The 18,822-nt window shown below is 40.4% G+C and overlaps 2 protein-coding genes across 5 annotated transcripts in view; one reads left to right on the forward strand and one right to left on the reverse strand.

Annotated features, from left to right (window-relative positions):
* The window catches only part of WWC2 (WW and C2 domain containing 2), an 84,066-nt gene extending 82,744 nt beyond the window's left edge, over positions 1-1,322 (reverse strand). For 2 of the 3 annotated variants that reach the window (XR_001554899.3, XM_085545082.1), the window contains exon 1: positions 730-1,167. Coding sequence is in view for 2 of the 3 variants with exons in the window: in XM_085545082.1 (XP_085401208.1) it covers positions 730-860 (131 nt within the window). In the remaining variant the exon portion in view is untranslated. Of the gene's footprint in view, positions 1-729 lie in introns of all 3 variants that reach the window. The other variant, XM_015861415.3, reaches the window with a different exon arrangement.
* The window catches only part of DCTD (dCMP deaminase), a 49,667-nt gene continuing 32,165 nt past the window's right edge, over positions 1,321-18,822 (forward strand). The window contains exons 1-3 of one of the 2 annotated variants that reach the window (XM_085545086.1): positions 1,321-1,578; positions 1,726-1,828; positions 9,609-9,709. The gene's annotated coding sequence lies outside the window, so the exon portion shown is untranslated. The remainder of the gene's footprint in view (positions 1,579-1,725; positions 1,829-9,608; positions 9,710-18,822) is intronic. The other variant, XM_085545087.1, reaches the window with a different exon arrangement.

Consider the following 18,822-nt stretch of genomic DNA (forward strand, 5'->3'; position numbering starts at 1 on the left):
GGGCCCGTGCAGCGTGTGCTGCTTGTCAGCGCTCCGCACTGCGAGCCGAGGGCAGCTCCAGCCTCTGAGAAACACAAACCCGGGCTCTCATTTATAATGCAGGACAGCTTGTTCCACGCGTTCATAACTCCTTCTGCAAGTTTCTGATAACTCGAATGGACCGTCTTCAACATCACGTTACACACAGTGCGGAAACAACGTGGATATATACACAAAGTTCTCTCTTCCCATTACTTTCCAGGAGCGCTGCCTCACAACTCGAGGCAGGTACCCGGGCGTTTCCCCGCACGGTGAGCGGGGCAGGACCGAAGGCCACCGCCTCTCCCCAGCTGGAAGAGCTGCCCCGATGACTCTCCCGCTCGCAACACGCGAGTTGCCCACGCCGCTCAGCAGAGCGTTGTGGAGGCGAGTTTTGCCCGTTTCAGCCCTCAGAGCCGGAGGAGGCTGCGGCTGGCGGGGTGCTGAGCCGTGCCGAGGCCTAGCGGGCACGCGAGGCCTGCGGCTGCTCCCCCGGCCGCGCCGTGCTCCTCGCGCCGGGACGGCCGGGCTGGAGGCCCGTGGTGCCGCACCGAGTCGGCTCCGTGCTCGGGGCGGGGGGCGGGATGGCGGCCGGCCGCTCGGCCAACTTTTGTACCTGTTGGGCGGCTCGGTCGCTCTCGGCGCCTTTTGTCCCGGGCTTCGCGGCCTCAGGCCGGCAGCACCCCGCTGCAGCCCCCGCCTCGCACCCACCTGTCCCTGGGGTCGATCCAGCTGGTCTGCTTGGTGTTGTGGTCGATGTAAAAGACTTTGCCGTCGTAATCCCTCGCCTCCTCCCAGCCATCGGGTAAGGGGAGCTGCCCATTCCCCGCTTTCCTAGGCATGGTCGGCCGGCGGGGGCGGCTGCTCCATAGGGACGGAAAGAAAGAAGGGAAGCGGGAAAAGCCCCCACCCGAGCCGAGGGGACGCGGAGGGGGCCCCGCAGCCGAGCCCGGCCCGGAGCCGGAGGACGACGCTGGCGGCAGCCCGGGGAGCAGCTCCTCCAACGCCGGCTCTCGGCCCACCGTGCCGGGGCTGCCGCGGGCGGGCGGGCGGCAGCCCAGGTCAGGGATCCCGGTGGAGCCCAGCTGCCGTCTGTGCGCGGGGAGCCCGGCTGAGCCCCGGGCGGCTGCGGCCGCCGCTCATTAGCATGAGATTAGCATCCACCTCATCTGCATGCACATTCCTCCCGCCGCATTCCTCAGGGTTAACCCTGCCGGCGCTGCCCCCACACCGCGCCCGCGGGACGGGGGGAAACCCAGACCCGGGCGGGGTCGCGGAAAAGGCACGAACAAGTTGGCGGAGGAAACGGGGGCGGGAGCAGAAGGGCCGAGGCAGGGCCTGGGGCTGACCGCGGGAGCTGCCTGCGAGAGGAAGGGGAGAGCGGAGCGGGGGCGGCGAGGTGCGCCCGGCGCTCCCTTTGTACCCGAGGCGCCGTCAGGTGGCGCAGCCCGCGGCCCTCGGGGCGCTCCAGCGGGAGGGCGGCTGTGTCCCCGGGCTGTGTCAGTGCGTTTCTCAGTGCGCTCCTCTGAACTCGCTCTAAAACCCCGCTAAGACTCGAGGGTTGGTAGAAAGACCTCGGTGCCTAAAACAGCCTGGTTTTCCCTTTCACTTTAATTTTAATCTTTTTCTCTTGAACTCCGAGAGGACTTTAAACTTTTCGATCGTTTGGTTTTGTGTTGTTTTTTTTGTTTTTTTTTTTTTTAACAGGTGCCCTTCTGGCCTGAAAGGCAGCCCGCGCACGTTGCATTGAGAAGCCAGGTGTGAATTACGGCGGTAGTGAGGCAGGTTGCCATGGCTCGGCTGATAGAAGGTAACCTGATGAGCTCTGGTAATTAGTTTGTGTATCTGATCCCCAGGGTTTGGCTCTAGAAGTGGAACTACAGAGGGGGAATATGACTGCTGTTTGATAACTGGGACTCCTGAGGAGCCCAGGTTTTGCTCCTTGCTTTCTAGATCGTTTTCTTTATACTTTCCTGGATTGAATAACACAAAGTTTTTGTGGGAAAGAAGGTTTGGAATCCAGACCTGTGGGTTTGTTGTTGATGGTTTGCTTCTTTATTTATTTATTTTCCCCTATCCTTCCACAGCTTAGTACTCAGTTCTATGGATTATTCTCCTGACACAATTTGTGCTTACTAAGCACCAGGCTGGTCCAGCGCCCAACAGGGTTTTGGATTCCACTTCAGAGGCCAGACACCCAACCATTAGGTGTTGCAGCGACTGATTTACAGGCATCCAAATCTCATTGTTGGATCTGCTCCTAAACAGAAGAAAAATAGAAAGGAGATATGATCTTAATTTAGCTAATTGTTGATCTGGTGAAGGCATTTGCTAACTTAGTCATTCTAATCATTTTATTCTGTAATACTAATCTGCTGTTCCATCTCTGTAAATAGCTGTATGCCTCCCAAAAACACCTGCTTGTTCACCTTCAAACTCTCTTGATGATTTTATTTTCACATCTGCTGAATTAAGGCAATATGTACTGAAAGTACATACTTCAAGTAAGGCCCTGGTGGTTAACACTGGAGAAGAACTGATGTGTGCAAGCCTCTGCATCTCCATAAGAGTTCAGCTACAGAAAGTAACAGGATCATTGCCTACTAAAGTGCCAGACTCATTTATTTTCATTGAGAGTATTATGTTTCAGTCAGCTGACTGGTTTTTCACCAGAGTGAAGAAGTTCTTTTACTATCTATTAAAACTTCTGTCTCTTTCAAGAGTCTAATTTTATAAACTTGCTTTTAAGTGTTATCCCACAGTGAGAAAGTACATGAGACAATTGTGAGACAGGATAAGCTGGATTTCTGTTTTAGTTTATCAATAATGTTTTTTGTTATGTAAATTGAGAGAAAAGCTACTGAGGTTATTATTTGCTCTGGAACCAGCTGCTAGTTACCGATCCTTAGTTTGATCATCCACCAACTCCAAAACAAACAAAAAAACCCAACCAAGTAGGACTCCATCGTGCCTGGAGATTATTAGTTTTAAAAACAGTTTTTAAAGTCCTGTGAAGTAAAACTGTGCACAAGGGAGGGAAAGCAAAGGAGGAAGAGTGCTACTTTTCCTACTGTCAGCTCCTGGTGCATGGGTACGGCTGACAGTAAAAGGTCTTTGATACCATTTCTAGCTGAATGTATGAAGCAATGAAGCCAGTGAACAGCTTTGATAATACTGACTCTCGTTCTGCTTTCCTCTTTACTCCAAAGCCTGCTCATTCCACTGATGTTCAAGAAGTCAGTGCAGTGCTAAGATAGGATGTCCTACATAGACTTTCCAGAGGGTTAATGAATAAGACCATACCAGAATCTTCTTCAAATAGAGATATAAATATACATGTATATGTATAGACTTTTTCAAAATGTTGGCTTTGTTTTTCCTTCAGGCATATATAAAAGAAAATAATCAGAAATTACACATTTTGAGTCCTTGAAGACAGTTACAGCCCCATCAATCTGGAAACAAGTGCACAGAACAGTTTTAACTGATTGTTATTCTGATTAAAAAGTTAGGGTAGGTGGAGTGGAAATAACAAGGTAATAGTATCGCTTCAGGCTTAACTATGGAAATGTGAATAACACTTTCAAAGTAAAAATCATCTACAATTCAGCCCAAACTACTCATTAAACTAATTCAGCTTTCAGTTTTGTTAACTGTGATTAACACCGTTGATATTTTTGTAGGTAAAATAAAAAGGTGATGGAGAATTTTGGTTGTTCCTAGACCACCGTGCTTGAAGTTCAAATTAGCCTCTGAGGTGTATTTGCAGATGGTTTTTTGTTGCAGTCTTGGTATGTGCACTCCATGTTACATCTGCTATAAAGACAATCTTAATGTTTTGGGTTTTTTTTAATGGTATTTCTCATTCTAGTGGACACAAATTTAACTTGCCTGCATTTTGTTACAGCTGAGGAATTGCACTGTTTATTTACTTCTATCTAATGGCTTTGGGGAACCCAAAGGCACATCTGGTCAGCACAAGAGCCTGGTGTTCTCTTTTGGTGAGGTGTAAGATGGAAATTGACCAGCAATGAAGGGATTCCACTTTTCTGTACAGAGAGAAGAATGAAAGTTTCTTAATAACACCTTTTTGGTAGAGAACAGCGATGAATTTCTTCAACTATTTAAGACACTTCAAGTAGTGCACAGATTTATAGAGTTAACATTTTTAACAGACCCTCTGTGCTGGTGCAAGGACTGTGCTCCCACCACAGCCAGAAGGCAGCACCTGTATGTCTGCTGTGTTGTATCTGAAGGAGGCAATGGATGAAATACAAAAAAGGAATGTCTTATCAGTGACATGCTGAAGTATGATCCTCTTCTGTATCATCCGTGTACTTTCAGAAACACGGTGTAGTAAATGAAGTAGATTAGGCTAATTGCCTGAATGTTTAAATCTTGCATAATCAAAAAAAGATCTTCTGACTGATGAAGAAGCTTAAGGAGCCCTTTTTTCTAACAAATGAAAAATACTATTTGAAACACAGAAGAAGTATGAACCCTCCAAACTGCAATATGAAAAAGAAATGCATGTTTTCTACCTGCTTCCCATCTCTTCTTTCTCCTCAATGCAAAAACCTCAATTACCTCATTGGAGCGCAAAGTAGTTTGACTCTTATCCTGGCAGACAACAAACAAACCCCAGTTCTATCTGATTGCTAACAAAGGCTAAGTATTGTGCTACAAAAACAAAACCTAAGAACTTGTGCAAATGTATAGTAGGAATGGGACTGTTGCATCAGTAGCAAAATTCAGCACTGCTGGGCTGCTAGAGGTGGTGTTGAATTGTACTAATCATCCCAAGGCATTTTTCATTCTAGTCTGGTTATTCAAAACCAAGAATCTCAATGAAAATTCTATTATTATGTTCATTTTGTGGTGGACATGTGAAAAGAGATGTGCTAAGTGGCTTAATGGAGTAAAAAATACCTAAGTGAAATAGGACAGGGATCAGAACATGGGATGTTTTCAGCTCCTGAGCTGAATCTGTCAAATTGCACCATCTCGTTTTTATTATTTCAATGCGTGGTCTCAGAAATGGTTGGGATACACTTTCTTGTCATGAAGAAGAGACTGTAATTCATACAAAAAATCCTTTTATTTAGCAGCTCATTCCCAAGTAAAATATGTATAAAAGTCACAAAGCCCACATGGTGAAGCATATGTTGAAATACCTATGTCCACATATAAGATATGACACTATTCTTCCAGTTCTTCTTTAAATTTCTTGGTGAAGCAGCATAAGAAAAGCATAAGTTATGGTTAGCTGTACTTGTATTTTCAAAACTGAAATGCACTAATAAAGAAATAATTTCCAGGAATATAAAATTATACTGAAGAATAATTCAAAGAAAGTAATTCAAAGCTAAGCAAAGTCTGCAAAATTTAAGTATTAAAATTTAATCCTCAGACTGAAATGTCAGAGTTGTTGCTGATAATCAGCTGTGAATGCAAAGCCAAAGGATATATAGCTGATGTTTACTCCTGAAGAATCACAGAACCATGGAATAAATGAGGTTGGAAGAAGCTTAAGGAGGTCATATGGTCATACTCCCCTGCCCAAGCCAGAACACCTACAGCCAGTTGCCCAGGACCATGTCTGAGTGGTTTTGATAGGCTGAAGATCCCACCACTACTGTGGGCAGCATGTGCCAGAGTTTGATCATGCTTTCAGTGAAAAAGTACTGTCTGATGTTCAAAGGGAGCCTCCTGTGTTTTAGTTGGGGAAAGCTCCAAGTGCGGGTGAGTGTGCTGTAAATCCTTCCATGGACTAGAAGCAGAAAAAATGCATGATTGCCACACCAGCAGCTCCTGTAAGAGCTGCAAAAGTTGACATTCTCTTTGCCATCCTCGTGCCCAGCCCATGCTTCAGGTTGTTCTGTGCATCCAATGAGCTCCCCTCCATTGGGACTTACCACCAGAACTTGTTCTTTCCGATAGATCTCTTTACCATATGCCACATTTCAGGTCCCAGGAAGGCTTACTGTGATGCTCAGGAGTACTAAGCTGCTTAAGTAGGTATTGGAGGACATCATGTGAAACTAAGGCCTAAAATCCATGTTCTTTCTACACTAGTTACAGGGAAGGAACTGTTCTAGGGTTATACTTAACCACTAATTACAGTATTGGAGATACTGTTAAGAGAAAGCAAAGGTTGCACCAGTAAAAATGTATATTTCTGAAGTCCTAGGTTATTTTCATAGGTCTTGAACAAACTAATGCAAACTTTTTGTTTAGCAAGAGGAAAAGACATATGCTGGGGCAGGGGAGAAGGAGTTAAAGAGTTACTTATTCAAAGAGATTTCACTGAGTCAAAAAAATCCCTGAAGGAAATCTTGTTTAAGAAAAAAACCAAAAGAATCTGAAAAAGAACATAAGAGATTCTCAGAAGCACATATGCAGATTTTATATGTCTGTAACACCACATCAAATATTAACACTTTTCTGCATATATCTCTAAGAAATCTGTTTCTGTGTCTCAGTGTAAATGAAGAAAGGTACAGGAAAAAGCTGATGGCTTCAGAACACTGCCTGCTGTAGTGAACCTCTAGTGCTACTCATGTCCTTCATCCTATAACCCATGAAAGAGAACGTAATGTACACTGCCTTTTAATGCAGCGGAGGCCTCTTGCAAGTCAGCTTGTTTAATCTCCCTTCTCAGTATTCCACATCTGTGGAATACAGTTCGCTTGCAATCTCATTTTAATAACATATTCTAATCCATTAAACTCACTCTGGTAAGCTTTCAGTGAACCATGACATTTCTAAATCAAAGTAAAATCAAAGGCCTTACACCAGACTGCAGAGCTAAAATTCTTTTTTATCCCTTCACTTTATTTACCAAAGATTCTTATGCTCAAATACACCAAATCACCCCGACAGAATAATTATGATGTTGTGCCACGTCAGATTTTTGGAAGCAATGTCAAAAATTGAACTGATGAACCTGCAGAAAACTAAGAAATAGCCAAAAAAAACCCCACCCAAGCCAACCCAGATACCTTGAACTTAGCCAAAGAGTGATGGATGAGAGACAGAAAATAACAAGTACATCAAAACTTTCTGTTTCCTCTCCAACATTACCTGACAGCTGATGCCTTTGCAGCACCAAGGGAAGTCCTTTTTAAGTCCAGTTATTTAAAATCCTTATTGTGACTCCTCCGTGACAAATGCTATCAGTGCCAGGGGATCACAATGCAAAACCTTTCTTCTCCAGATAAGTGCTGGGATCTAATCGACACTGATTGTTAGATGCAATTGTAATCTTGATGCTTTTCACTGTACAAAGTTTTAGACTAACTGCAAAATAATTTGGACTATCCTTTTATTAGTTAGTCTGCAGCTGTTTTGTAGGACTAAAATAATTGTATTTCTATAAGTAATTTAGCAAACCAAGAAAACTTACCAAAAAGCTGGTTAGAGAAAATCAGTATTCTTAAATTTCTTCTGCTAAAGACTCAATTGATATTTTACCAAATCTGTTGAGCACTCTTCATTTCCCGTCTATTCTCAGGCAGCCCTTCCTTCCCCTGAGCCTTCCCTCCCTCCCACCTTCCCAAAAATCTTGCTTCTCATTCCTTCAGGACAGCCTGACAAGTAGATGCAGTGATGAAGGATTATCACTTCTGCTGCTGCTCTGATTCATCCAGGCAGCTTGGAAGAGTGTACAGAAAAGGGCACAACCCCTTTCTCTAACAAATCATCTTCTGGACGTTTTCCTGCTCCATGAAATTGAGCTTTATGGTTCACATTAATGAACACATATTGTTTCCCCTGCTCTGGGATTTCAGAGGGACCTTTTGGAGTCACCGATCTGTGACACTGGAAAGCAGCAGACACCTTGGTTTCTGGAGGAGCAGCACCTGGAGCTTTCTTTTCAGCTGGAAGCATTAGGGGCAGAACTCAGTATTTCATCTCTTGGGCTGTGGAAATGGGCAGCTTCTGCCTTGGCAGGCAGGCTGCAGTACTTCACTGTGTGGGCCTGACTGATTGCAAGTCTCATCCTCCTGCCATCAGCACGGTGCTAGGCAGGAAGGATGCTGGCACACCTCTCCCCTCTCAGCAGAGTGGTTTAATAGAGCTTTTCTCGTTGCTCAAGGTTTCGTGTTTTCTACTGACTCAGGCAGACATTGCAACAGGTTTCATGCATATCAGGATCTATGCACTTTCAAACTCCTTTTCAAACCACCTTATGTCATAAGGCTGGAGTAAGTTTCACAATTCAGCCTTTCTAACTGCCCGTCTGTGACAGATTCATATGTGTTTGCATGCTTAGATTTTCAGATAGCACGTGGATAACAGGTCACACGTGTGCGTGTGTGTTTGGAAGAGCTGAACTTTGTAAAGTAGCAGAAGCTTGGAAGCTTAGCAAAATGCAATTTTAAGCTAAATAGTAAAAAGAATGGTACGTGTTTGTATGGATAATTTGACAATACATTAGGTTTTGCTATTCTTTGCTAAGAATGATACCTTTAATCTCTTGCTGCATCTGAACATTTATTTGACACAATAACCACGATTTTTTTCATCAATATTACAAAAATTGTGCCTCAGATAAAAAGATTGTTCTCGCGGGACAAAACTTTCAATGATACATGTGGAACTTACAGTAGCATCCAGGAGTTCATATTTTGTAACTGTTTTCATTAGGGAAAACCTTTATTAACATTTAGCGTTTTTTTTCATCAGCAAAGCGCTTTCAAAACATTTGCTAATTAAAACCTTTATATCTTTTGGACAGTGAAAGTGCCTTTTCCAGCTCGCACATGCTATGTAACTTATTTTATTAGTGGCTTAGTAATAAAGTCAGATAAACCTTTGATTTAATAATTAGCATTTATAGAGTGCTTTTTGCCTTCAAAGCACTTTGCAAACATTAACTAATTAATTCTTGCAACTCCCCTGTAATTTGGGGAAGCAAACACATCCATATATGTTTGTATGTTCTTTAGGGAAAGTATTATCTCAGGCATTTTACAAAACAGAGAATTAAAACATATAAATTTTTTACTTAAATCCACAAAGACAGAAACGTCGTCACAGTAGGAACTGAAACTCATTCATCCTCCTCATCCTCATTCATACTGTGACCGCTCAGCTCTGTCAGCAGTTTTCTCTGGAGAAGTGCAACTAGGTCATGGATGCAAAGCAGGTGTCTGCACCTTCCTACCACCCAGTGTCCCAGGCACAAACATAGCCAAGGAACACACGTGGGGTATGCTTACGTGGTGATCCACACAGCAGGTTTGCCTTGAAAGCTGGCCACGTGCCTGTGGTTCATGAACAAGGTGGGGGTCACAGCAAAGGGTTGCAGTTTCCAGCAGGCTCCCATTCACACTGCCACAATATGAAAATATTTTCAGTACTCTATGAACAGCTGCTTTTGTTTCTGTCTCCAGTACAGGTACAGCTTGTTGCAAGTATGCATCACAGTAAAAGAGGAATTTATGTTGTCCCTTTTCCTTCCTAACTTGTTTACTGATTTGGTACCTACAATAGTACAGCTTTTCTGTCTACCCCAGACCATCTTTCTAGGATGTTATTTTGTGTTTTTGTCACACAGTAAGTAAGTACTTCTTCATGTGCTGTAGGTGGAACAAGAAGAGTACAAGCTGCAAGAAGGCTGCACCATGCACCAGGGTTACAGAGGTTGTTGAAGAGTCATTTGCGGTATTTCAACTCAGCTAAGCAAGTAAGTTCCCTTACATTATAGGATTTAGGATATATATATATATTTTAAATTAAAATACATTCTTAAATCATGTAAAGGCCATTGAGGAGGCTTCAGAATGAATGGCTTGTTTTCAGTGAATTTAAGAATTTCACAAGGTACACATGTCCAAATTGTTATCATTGTTTATTTTTGCTGGATGTTGGAAATTAATGTTATTGTGTACGTTTTTTGAGTGATTAAGCAGTAAACCAGAAATGAATTGTCTCCAAGAAACTTCAGGACATTTTTAATAGCTCTACTGAGCCAAATTTTCATGTGTCATAGCATCTTCTTCAGGCAAGAGAAACAGAGTGAAACAATAAGAAATATCTAGCTGCTTGCTAATGCACATTTCATCATTACACTCAGATGAACCAAACAATTAAATAATGCAGGAGGTTTGGGTAGATTAGAGAATTAGGGACAAAGCATTCCTTGGTGGTCAGCTATTTGTTTAGTGTTGAAGAGAAACTTTTGTCATTCTGTTTCTGTAAGCTGAGTCTATCAAGTAGAGACTACTAGAAAACAGAAGAGTGCTGCATTTTGCATGTGGTGTGCCAAGCACTATTTCTCTGTGGATACGAATAGATTTTTTTTTAATTTGTTATTTTATTGTATTTATAATTATCCGTCTGGAAAAAAAAAAAAAAAAAGAAACTTCTCTTTTAGCATCTGCGGTGATGCATTGATTCTTTCATTACAGCAAATACGCATGACCCCCGGTGTTCAACTGTAAACAATAATAGTTACTGGCTTCATTAGTAAGCTAGCAGATGGCTTATAAGTTCTCATGGTAGCTTTTATCCATTTGAGGCTTGCAGTGCGCAAATGTTTGTCTTTTATACAGGATAAAACAATGTAAAAGGGACTCTGTGCTTTGTTTTTATTATTAGCAATTCATTTGGATTGGAGATTTGAATCTGAGTATATGAATGCACTGTCAGTTTTTCCTGTCCACAGGTAAAGTAATTGCTGGGCTTTGCCTCTGTGGCATTTTCTGTACCAAAAGAAATGAGATCAAATATCACTTCTGGAGTTTTGACAGTCATATTTTAATTAGTAGGACTCCCGTTCTGAGCCTTCCCTTCCCTTCCCTTCCCTTCCCTTCCCTTCCCTTCCCTTCCCTTCCCTTCCCTTCCCTTCCCTTCCCTTCCCTTCCCTTCCCTTCCCTTCCCTTCCCTTCCCTTCCCTTCCCTTCCCTTCCCTTCCCTTCCCTTCCCTTTCCAGGATCAAGTGGTGCCCCCTTTCAGCAGAGAGGCAGTACTGCCTCCAGTTTACCCTACATGGCTCAGCAATCAGACTGTTGAAACCATCAGTGCCATTTTGTCATTCCAAAACCTTACTTAAGCAGCCAAATTTTTGCATATAGTTTTGGAACACCCAATCGATTACAGCTTATTTGCTCTCATCACCAGTTTCGTGCCCAGAGTGTGATGGACTTCAGGATGCTTCCCTGAGAGGTTGCGCACAGTTGCAACAATTCTCATACGTAACCTAAACATTTGTTATGGAACTATGCAGAGCTACCTAAAGACTTGTTCACACTTGGTGGTCTTTCAGTTGACTACTTATGGTTTGTTCACACTAATGCATAAGCATTTGACTGGTTGATTTTTTGCAAAACAAATGCCTCTGTTTAGATAGGAGTCAGCCACGTGTCTTAGAAACAACCATCAAGAATGAGAAATTTTTCCTTTAGTAAAGGGTAAGTATTATTTTGAGGGCATAAAGGAACCAGACCTCATGCTCCTTGTGTTTCCTTATGGTGCAGTAAAGAATTTCACCATGAGCATCAAACTAGGGCTCCTTTCTGAGTGAACAGTGATCTAGTGAATCTTTAGAGTTTTACCTTGTATTTTCATATTCTATATTCAGTTTTAAAGTTTAGAATAACTTTTGTTTGGAGAGGCAGCTGTATCTCCTGGAAAAATAAGGGAATGTTGGTTTCAGAGCATATATTTTCACTCGTTGTCCTCATTTTTTATTTTAATATTAAAAATAATTTTCACTCATTGTCCTCATTTTTTATTTTAATATTAAAAATAATATGTGCATAAAAATTTTCTTTCTTCTGAGCCCATCTGCTCTTGCTTCTACCTTACCTGAAGATCTAACCCTTTGCAAGTGACATCTTCAATGAAGAAAAAGCAGCAGGAGCAGATGATCTTTCAAGAAATAAAGATCCTATTTTCATGCAAATTTACGATTAATTAAAAGTGATGGGAGAAAAAAAAAAGCATCTCAATATGCAATATCTTCAAATTTAATTTGAAATATAATAGTTTTAAACTTTCCCATAAGAACTCCCAGACTTTTAAAGTGGATTCATTTTCAGAGCAGTAAGAATTGTCATTCAGATTAATGGGCTGTTTTTTCTTATCAAAAGACACCTTTAAAACAAGTTTGAGGGTAATGGTAAGAAGTTTTAAATGTGTTGGTTTTTTTTTTCCCCTATGGTTTGAAATAAAGTTAATTAATTTCCTAAGTAAACCGAAATTCCATTCAAGTCTGTGGGTGAAGTATAGCAGTACTCAAAAAAGCCATTCTAAGGACTACTTCAAACCCAATGTGACTTCCATTTCGGAAAGCGTGCCAGCTGTATCTTCAGCATTTACTGTTGCCTCATTATCTATCTCATCTTTCCTGAAGGAAGTATTTTATTAAAAAAATAAAAAAGAGAGAGGTTGTTTTTTTTATGAAGTTTTACCATTCAATAGTAATAGCCAAAAATTAAAAAGGAAGGGGAAATTATTTTGTGGTAGCAATGTGTTCTACAGTCAGTCCTTTTAAAACTGCTGCAGAAATGGAGAGATTTAACTTACATCTGTCCTATTCTATTCTATTCTATTCTATTCTATTCTATTCTATTCTATTCTTTGGCTACTGTAAAATGGAATATGAGGTATTGAACGTTCTTGATTCTCATGAAAGACCGAAAGAGTTAAAAGCACAAAATCAGAATAAAATTAAAGTAAAAATATTGCCTAAGCAGTGGATACAGTTCTGTACTTCTTCACTCAGAAGCTGTAAGGTCGCAGAGCTGAAATGCATAAACAACTGCTGCCATTTTATCCCATGCTGTTTAAATTCATTCCTCATTATATAAAAGTAGTTACGGCTCCTGTGGTAGGTGCACCCTTATTGATTAGAAGTAAATTTGTTTCTGATGAGTTAGGAAAAGCTGGGCATTACACACATACATAGGAACAATGTACAGCTACATAATTTACATCCTGCGGAATGAAAGAAAAAGTGAAGTATTGATGATTTATTGATTACAGCTCTCGTTTAGATGAGGAGGTGCAGGAAGTGATAAATAATGTAAATATTTTAAAATTCTGTCAGTGATAATCTAAAGGGAATATTGTGATTTGCAGTAATACTTGGAAAAATTCCTTCACTAATGCTAGATTTAGCAGAGGGTTTTTAGAGTTAGGGTACTATGGTTAGGCTGCAGTTGGACTCGATGATCTTCAAGGTCTTTTCCAACCTGGGTAATTCTATGATTCTATGATTCTAACAGGCTGCAGATTTCATAGGGATTTGGTAATGCTCTATGTGCATCAGCTAATTCTTCCTATGCATTTGTGTTTGGTTTGTTTGTTTGTTTCCTAAGGGAAGTCACTTCAGCGGAATTAAGAACCTGAGGAGGCTAACTAACAGTGGTTGGGTGTAGCCACATCTAGATGGCATCCTGTGCTCTAATAAACACCTTCCCAGATAGGATGTACTCAAATACTTTTCCCAACTTTTAAACTGTTGGAACTTCATTGCAGGTTTGGTTAGTTGATGCCTTAGGCAGCTACACCGAGTGTTTGAATTTCTTATGATAATGAGCAGTTAAAGCTAACTCGAGTGCCTCTATTTTTTAATTGATTTAGCAGTTGATTGTCTCACAAGATTTATGCTTCCCGTGTGCTCAGAAAATAATGCTGTCATTTGATGCCTGCAGCTATATTATTTTTATTACAAACATCATGGATGAAACATCATTTTTTGTCAATTATGATTTTAGAGGATGAAACAGATTGTTCATAAAAGCAGAGAATATAAAATGCTATGTAAAGGTCACTTGATAGGTCAGAGCTGATGACCATCTAGTTATAAATGAACTACCAGAAGCTAGATAATATACCAAATGAGAACATTTGATATACTAATTCTTTTCCATGTAGTAACATAATGCAAGCAAACTTGCAATACATCTTCTTTTCTACAGGAGTAAGATTGCTTCCTTTTCTGTTTCTGCCCTCATTTCATTTTCATAGCTTCATTCATTACGTACCTATTAAAAACATTATTGTATTTCTTCCAACGTAGAGGAAAGACTTATAAAGAAAATTCTGGATGTCTTGAAAGCTTTGTAAAAGAAACAATTAAATGGAAGATTGTCCAGAAGAGGATCCCAAGAAACTATTCTTGTGTGCATTGGGCCCATTTCTATTCATCATTGTACTTGCAAAGAGCGGGAATAATACCACTGATGCCAGTGGTGCTAACAGCAGATTACTCTATTTTGCATTTCTACCAAAAAAAAGGTCATTAGTATTGCAAAACTGAGCATTCAGAAGTTAAAAACTGACAATATTATGAAAAGAAGCATTAGCAGATTGCTCTAAGGAGGGAGAAGGAGAGTAATTTGCATCTTAATATGTGGATAGAAAATCTGGAAATCTACCAAAGGTGAATATTTGAATGTCTTTGAGGAAATATTCTGTATGAAAATATTAGATATGAAGCACAGATGTAAGATTCATCAGAGTGCTTGTCAGTGCCTTTATACTGCAGTCACCCAGTGAGATGATGAGAATATCTGAGAGAGGTTCAGAGTTAAGCAAGAGTAGCCATAGGCTGATTCAAGAGAAGGATAGAAGAAAACCACTAAGATTCTCCATACTAACATAGAAAATCTATGAAAAGCACCACAGAGCAGGCCATCAGAGATTAGTTCATCCCCTTGCTGCGAGAGAGACTCAGATGGGACAGCAGGAAGGTTCATTTCGTTCTCAATATCAACAGCTCAGAAGCCTGTAAGAAGGGATCTCCCACAGTCACTGCTTTCAGTACTATTTTTTCCATGTGCATCTGACATCAGTAGGAAGTCAACTGTGTTGATCTGGATAGCAAAGCTTATAACTCACTGTGAAAAAAAGTGACCTGTTCTGTTTTACTCTATTCTTTATGCTGCACTTAATATATTAATATTTTAATCTTCCAAAAATGAGGTGAGCACGATGTCTGTGATTGTTTAACCCGCCCATTTAACCTGTGTGTCTGGCCTTAAGAATACTGTGGAAGCATACAGTCAGCTTTTGGTCTTGCTTTGTTGAGAAGTGGCCTGTATTATGGTTTAGCTGGTCTTGCATATGAAAGTGGTGATTCCGTGTGATAGTCTTTTCTTTCTGTCGGAACTGATTTGTTATTTTCTTCTGTCCGTACACTCAGACCTTCCAGAACTTTTTAATATGAATATATGTTCTCCTGATGAATATAACAAAGAAGCAACTCAGTCCAAATATAACCTAATTTTCCTCATATTCTAGCTTTTCAGTTAGCTTGACTCAAGGCTGCAAAATGCTGAGATCTCAGATCTATGAAAAAGTATTATAGAGAGTGGAGAATAAGCTTTCTGTGTCCAGAACCAACTCTGGAAATCTCAAAAGATAACAGGTTAGACCTTCTGGGCAGCTGCAGGTTTCACACATCTTTTCTGTAACACAGGTGAAAAAGAAGTTATTGTCTTCTGCATCTCAACAATGATAACTGCCTGAGAGCAAACATTTGTCTCAGATGCAAGGATGCAAGAACATTAGTGAGAATCTACAAACAGTTTCCAATTACTGACTGAATTGGCCACTCATAATTTTGTGTTGTCAGTCATTGTAGACTTACTGCCTCTGTGAGCTCTTCAAGTAACACTTGCCCGTTTGTATCAGCTTCAGCCCATGTTTGTGAGTTACTGCTGTCAGAAGAATAAGCCATCTTGATACGAGTGAATGTGGTCAGATGTTCTGAAGTGCAGCTTGCATTTGTTGTCTTAATATTGTCCAGCTGATTCTCCTAAAGGCTGCATTTGGAAACTGAAAAGGCAGATGACTATGTAAATCAAGGATCTGATGGCCACAGAACTGCTTCTGTTTTGAGTTTTCACCTTCTGGGGAGGCTCTAACCTAAAAGCTTAAATACAAGGATAAATGAAGCAGTGATAAATTTAACATACACTGTGTTAGTTAGAGAGCATAGCAATGCAGAACATCACTTGGTGATCTAATACACACACTTTACAAATGTGGTGCCCTAAGTCCCTCTTTGTTCCCAGAAGTATCACATCAGTCTTCCAACAAGTGCTGTCCTATACTTGTATACCTCCTAATTTACTGAGAACAACAGGAAGATAAGAGAAAATTTTGTTTTGCTATTCTGCCCATCACTAATGTGTCTGCTGGCTTAGTTACCAGTTCATTGCACAGAGACAGCTAACAAGTAAACTTGAGCTGTTAATCTTCATCTTCCCGGGAGATATTCTAATTAATATTCTGGTTTTCAAGTCTTTTCACACTTATTTGTACTGTGAGACTGGATTTAGCCTTAATCTTCTGTATAGAATTTTTGTCCTTTCTAGCTACTGCCAGGTATTGAATGGTTAATGGTATTTATGCAGCATTCTACATTCTTACCAAACAATTTGAACATAATTTAATGTGTAATTTATCTAATTACCCGATGTTTTCAACTTTGTATCTAACGTTGCCAGATCTTTGACAGGTTCAGTACAGCCCATAATTCTAGGAATAACCTCTATTATTTTCTTAACTTCCTTATTCTTACTTTCATACATTTCACATTTATCATGCCTAAGACATATATGTATTCATTCTTTTTCCCATTCAGTTTGAACTGTATTTTCTTCCTTTCTGTTCATGGCCAGCTGGTCCTTGCATTTCTGACACATCAAATTGTACACCTTGAAGCTCTGTCAGTTTTCCCATTCATTAAAATGACAAAGATGAGGACTTAACACTAAGCTCTGTGATGCTGCATTTGTCATCTTCCTTTTGCATTTATAACTATCCCTTGACTTTGAAAGCAAGCCAGTTTGTTATCTAGTTGAGTATTATTTCTTTACTTTCTTGCCCTATTCATTAATAGAGTATTTGGTACCATATTAAAAGCTGTCAGGGAATACAAGGGAATAATATTTACTTCTTTACCCTGGCCTGCTCTTACAGTGATTTTCTCAAAGATATTGTGCAGGTTAGTTATGCATTATTTCCATTTTCATAGAATCGTAGGATGGTTTGGATTGGAAGGGACCTTAAATCTCATCTAGTTCCAACACCCCTGCTGTGGGCAGGGACACCTTCCACTAGGCAAGGTTTTGGTAATCTTTACACTGAAATAATAAAGCTTCTATTTACATGGAGAGTCTGAGCAGTTTACCAATGTAGAAATATTTGTCTTGTATTTTTAGATACCTGCTATAACTGAATAAGCATTGTTTAATATTTGCTGAGAAATATAACATAAAGCAATGTATTTGGCATGGTACCCGGTACAAAAAAAAAAAAAAAGATTTCACATAACAGAAAGGAACTACATTCTAACAGAGAACAAAGCAGAGTCCATCAAGACATACTTTTTAAACGTAAGAAACATGCATTTCACATTCAAAAATCTGCCAGTGAAATTTTATATCAGTTATAGTTTCATAAAGTACCCTGGGGTGTGACTCTGTAGCAGTGTGAAGACAACAAAGGAAATACGAGCCTGCAAAATTGTCACAAACTCATTAAATCCAAAAAGTACCCATTACATTTGATGGAGAAAGAATTCCTGTTCCAACTTATTAGGCTGTTACATATTTAGAAGTGGAATTCCTTTAAAACTCTTCGCCATTAAAAGCCCAGTGACTTCAACAGGGATTCATGGTGAAAAGAGGTCTGGTTGGAGACATTTGCCATATGCTATTCTCCTCATTTCACTGAAAGTTCTGTGAACAAGTTAAGGACCATTATAGACTTCTCATAGCAACACTTTTTCCTTACATACCTCATATTTCATTTTTTTGTGCTTCATTAATTGGTACAGAGTTTAAATAACAATAAAGAAACAGAAAAATGAGAGCATCTTCCCTTTTGACTGCATGAAGTCAGAGCATGGCCTGTTCTTGTGAGTCACCATACAGAGGGGATATAACCGTGTTCTGTGTGCATTGTGTGGTGCCATAAACTTGATCCCTATGACCAACTTCACAAATGGGTGGTTAGGCTGTAGGTTAGGAGTTAGGTTCTCTAGCCTATATGACTTAATGCTTTTTCCACACTGGCTGACATGTCCTACCATTGCTTTGTGGGGTTTTCTGGCTCCGGAATGACAATGACAATTTTTCTCTTAAACCATTCAAGCCCAAAGCTTCTTGTACCACAGTAGGTGTCATTGTAACCATGAGGCCAAACAGTGAAGAGCCAGAGCTGACATTTCTCTCTACATAATCTTGGACTGGTGGACATATTGGCATACTCTTTCAAACTCTTAAAAGATTAGATATAATTTGTTCTAGAGACTTCACTGGTTTCTGGAACTTAAGCCATTCTTCACAGTAAATCTTTGACACTCTAACGATTAATTCTATTCCATTACCAGCACACAGTAATCTCATTATTGACTCTCATTTCCAAGTAATTTATAAATATACCAAGGAGCATGTCTCAGACAGTCAACTTTGAATCTTCACTTGTAATGTCCCCGCTATGAAAACTCACCATTTACCCTCATGCTCTTTTTTTTTTTTAATCTTTTAACTATTTATCCATGCTAATAGTTTCCATTCTATGCCCTCCCTGTTTAGTTAGGTTCAGAATCCCCTAACCTAATGTTGTCCCCGTGGAGCTCCTTAAGGCCTGCCCTCCACTCCCATAGAGTCCTACACCCCTGTCAGCGTTTTATTTAAACAAACCTTAATTGTAGCCCAGCCAGATCTCAAGTTCAAATGAATCAAAAAGACAAAAGCAAATACTGTTATGAAATTTAGCTGTGGTAAATCCTTTCTACTTTCTAAACATTTTCTTCTACACTGAATTAAGGAAGGACTC

Source organism: Coturnix japonica, chromosome 4 (genome assembly GCF_054131305.1).
Source record: "Coturnix japonica strain WE chromosome 4, WE-NBRP24, whole genome shotgun sequence".
NCBI classification, from domain to species: Eukaryota; Metazoa; Chordata; class Aves; order Galliformes; family Phasianidae; genus Coturnix; species Coturnix japonica.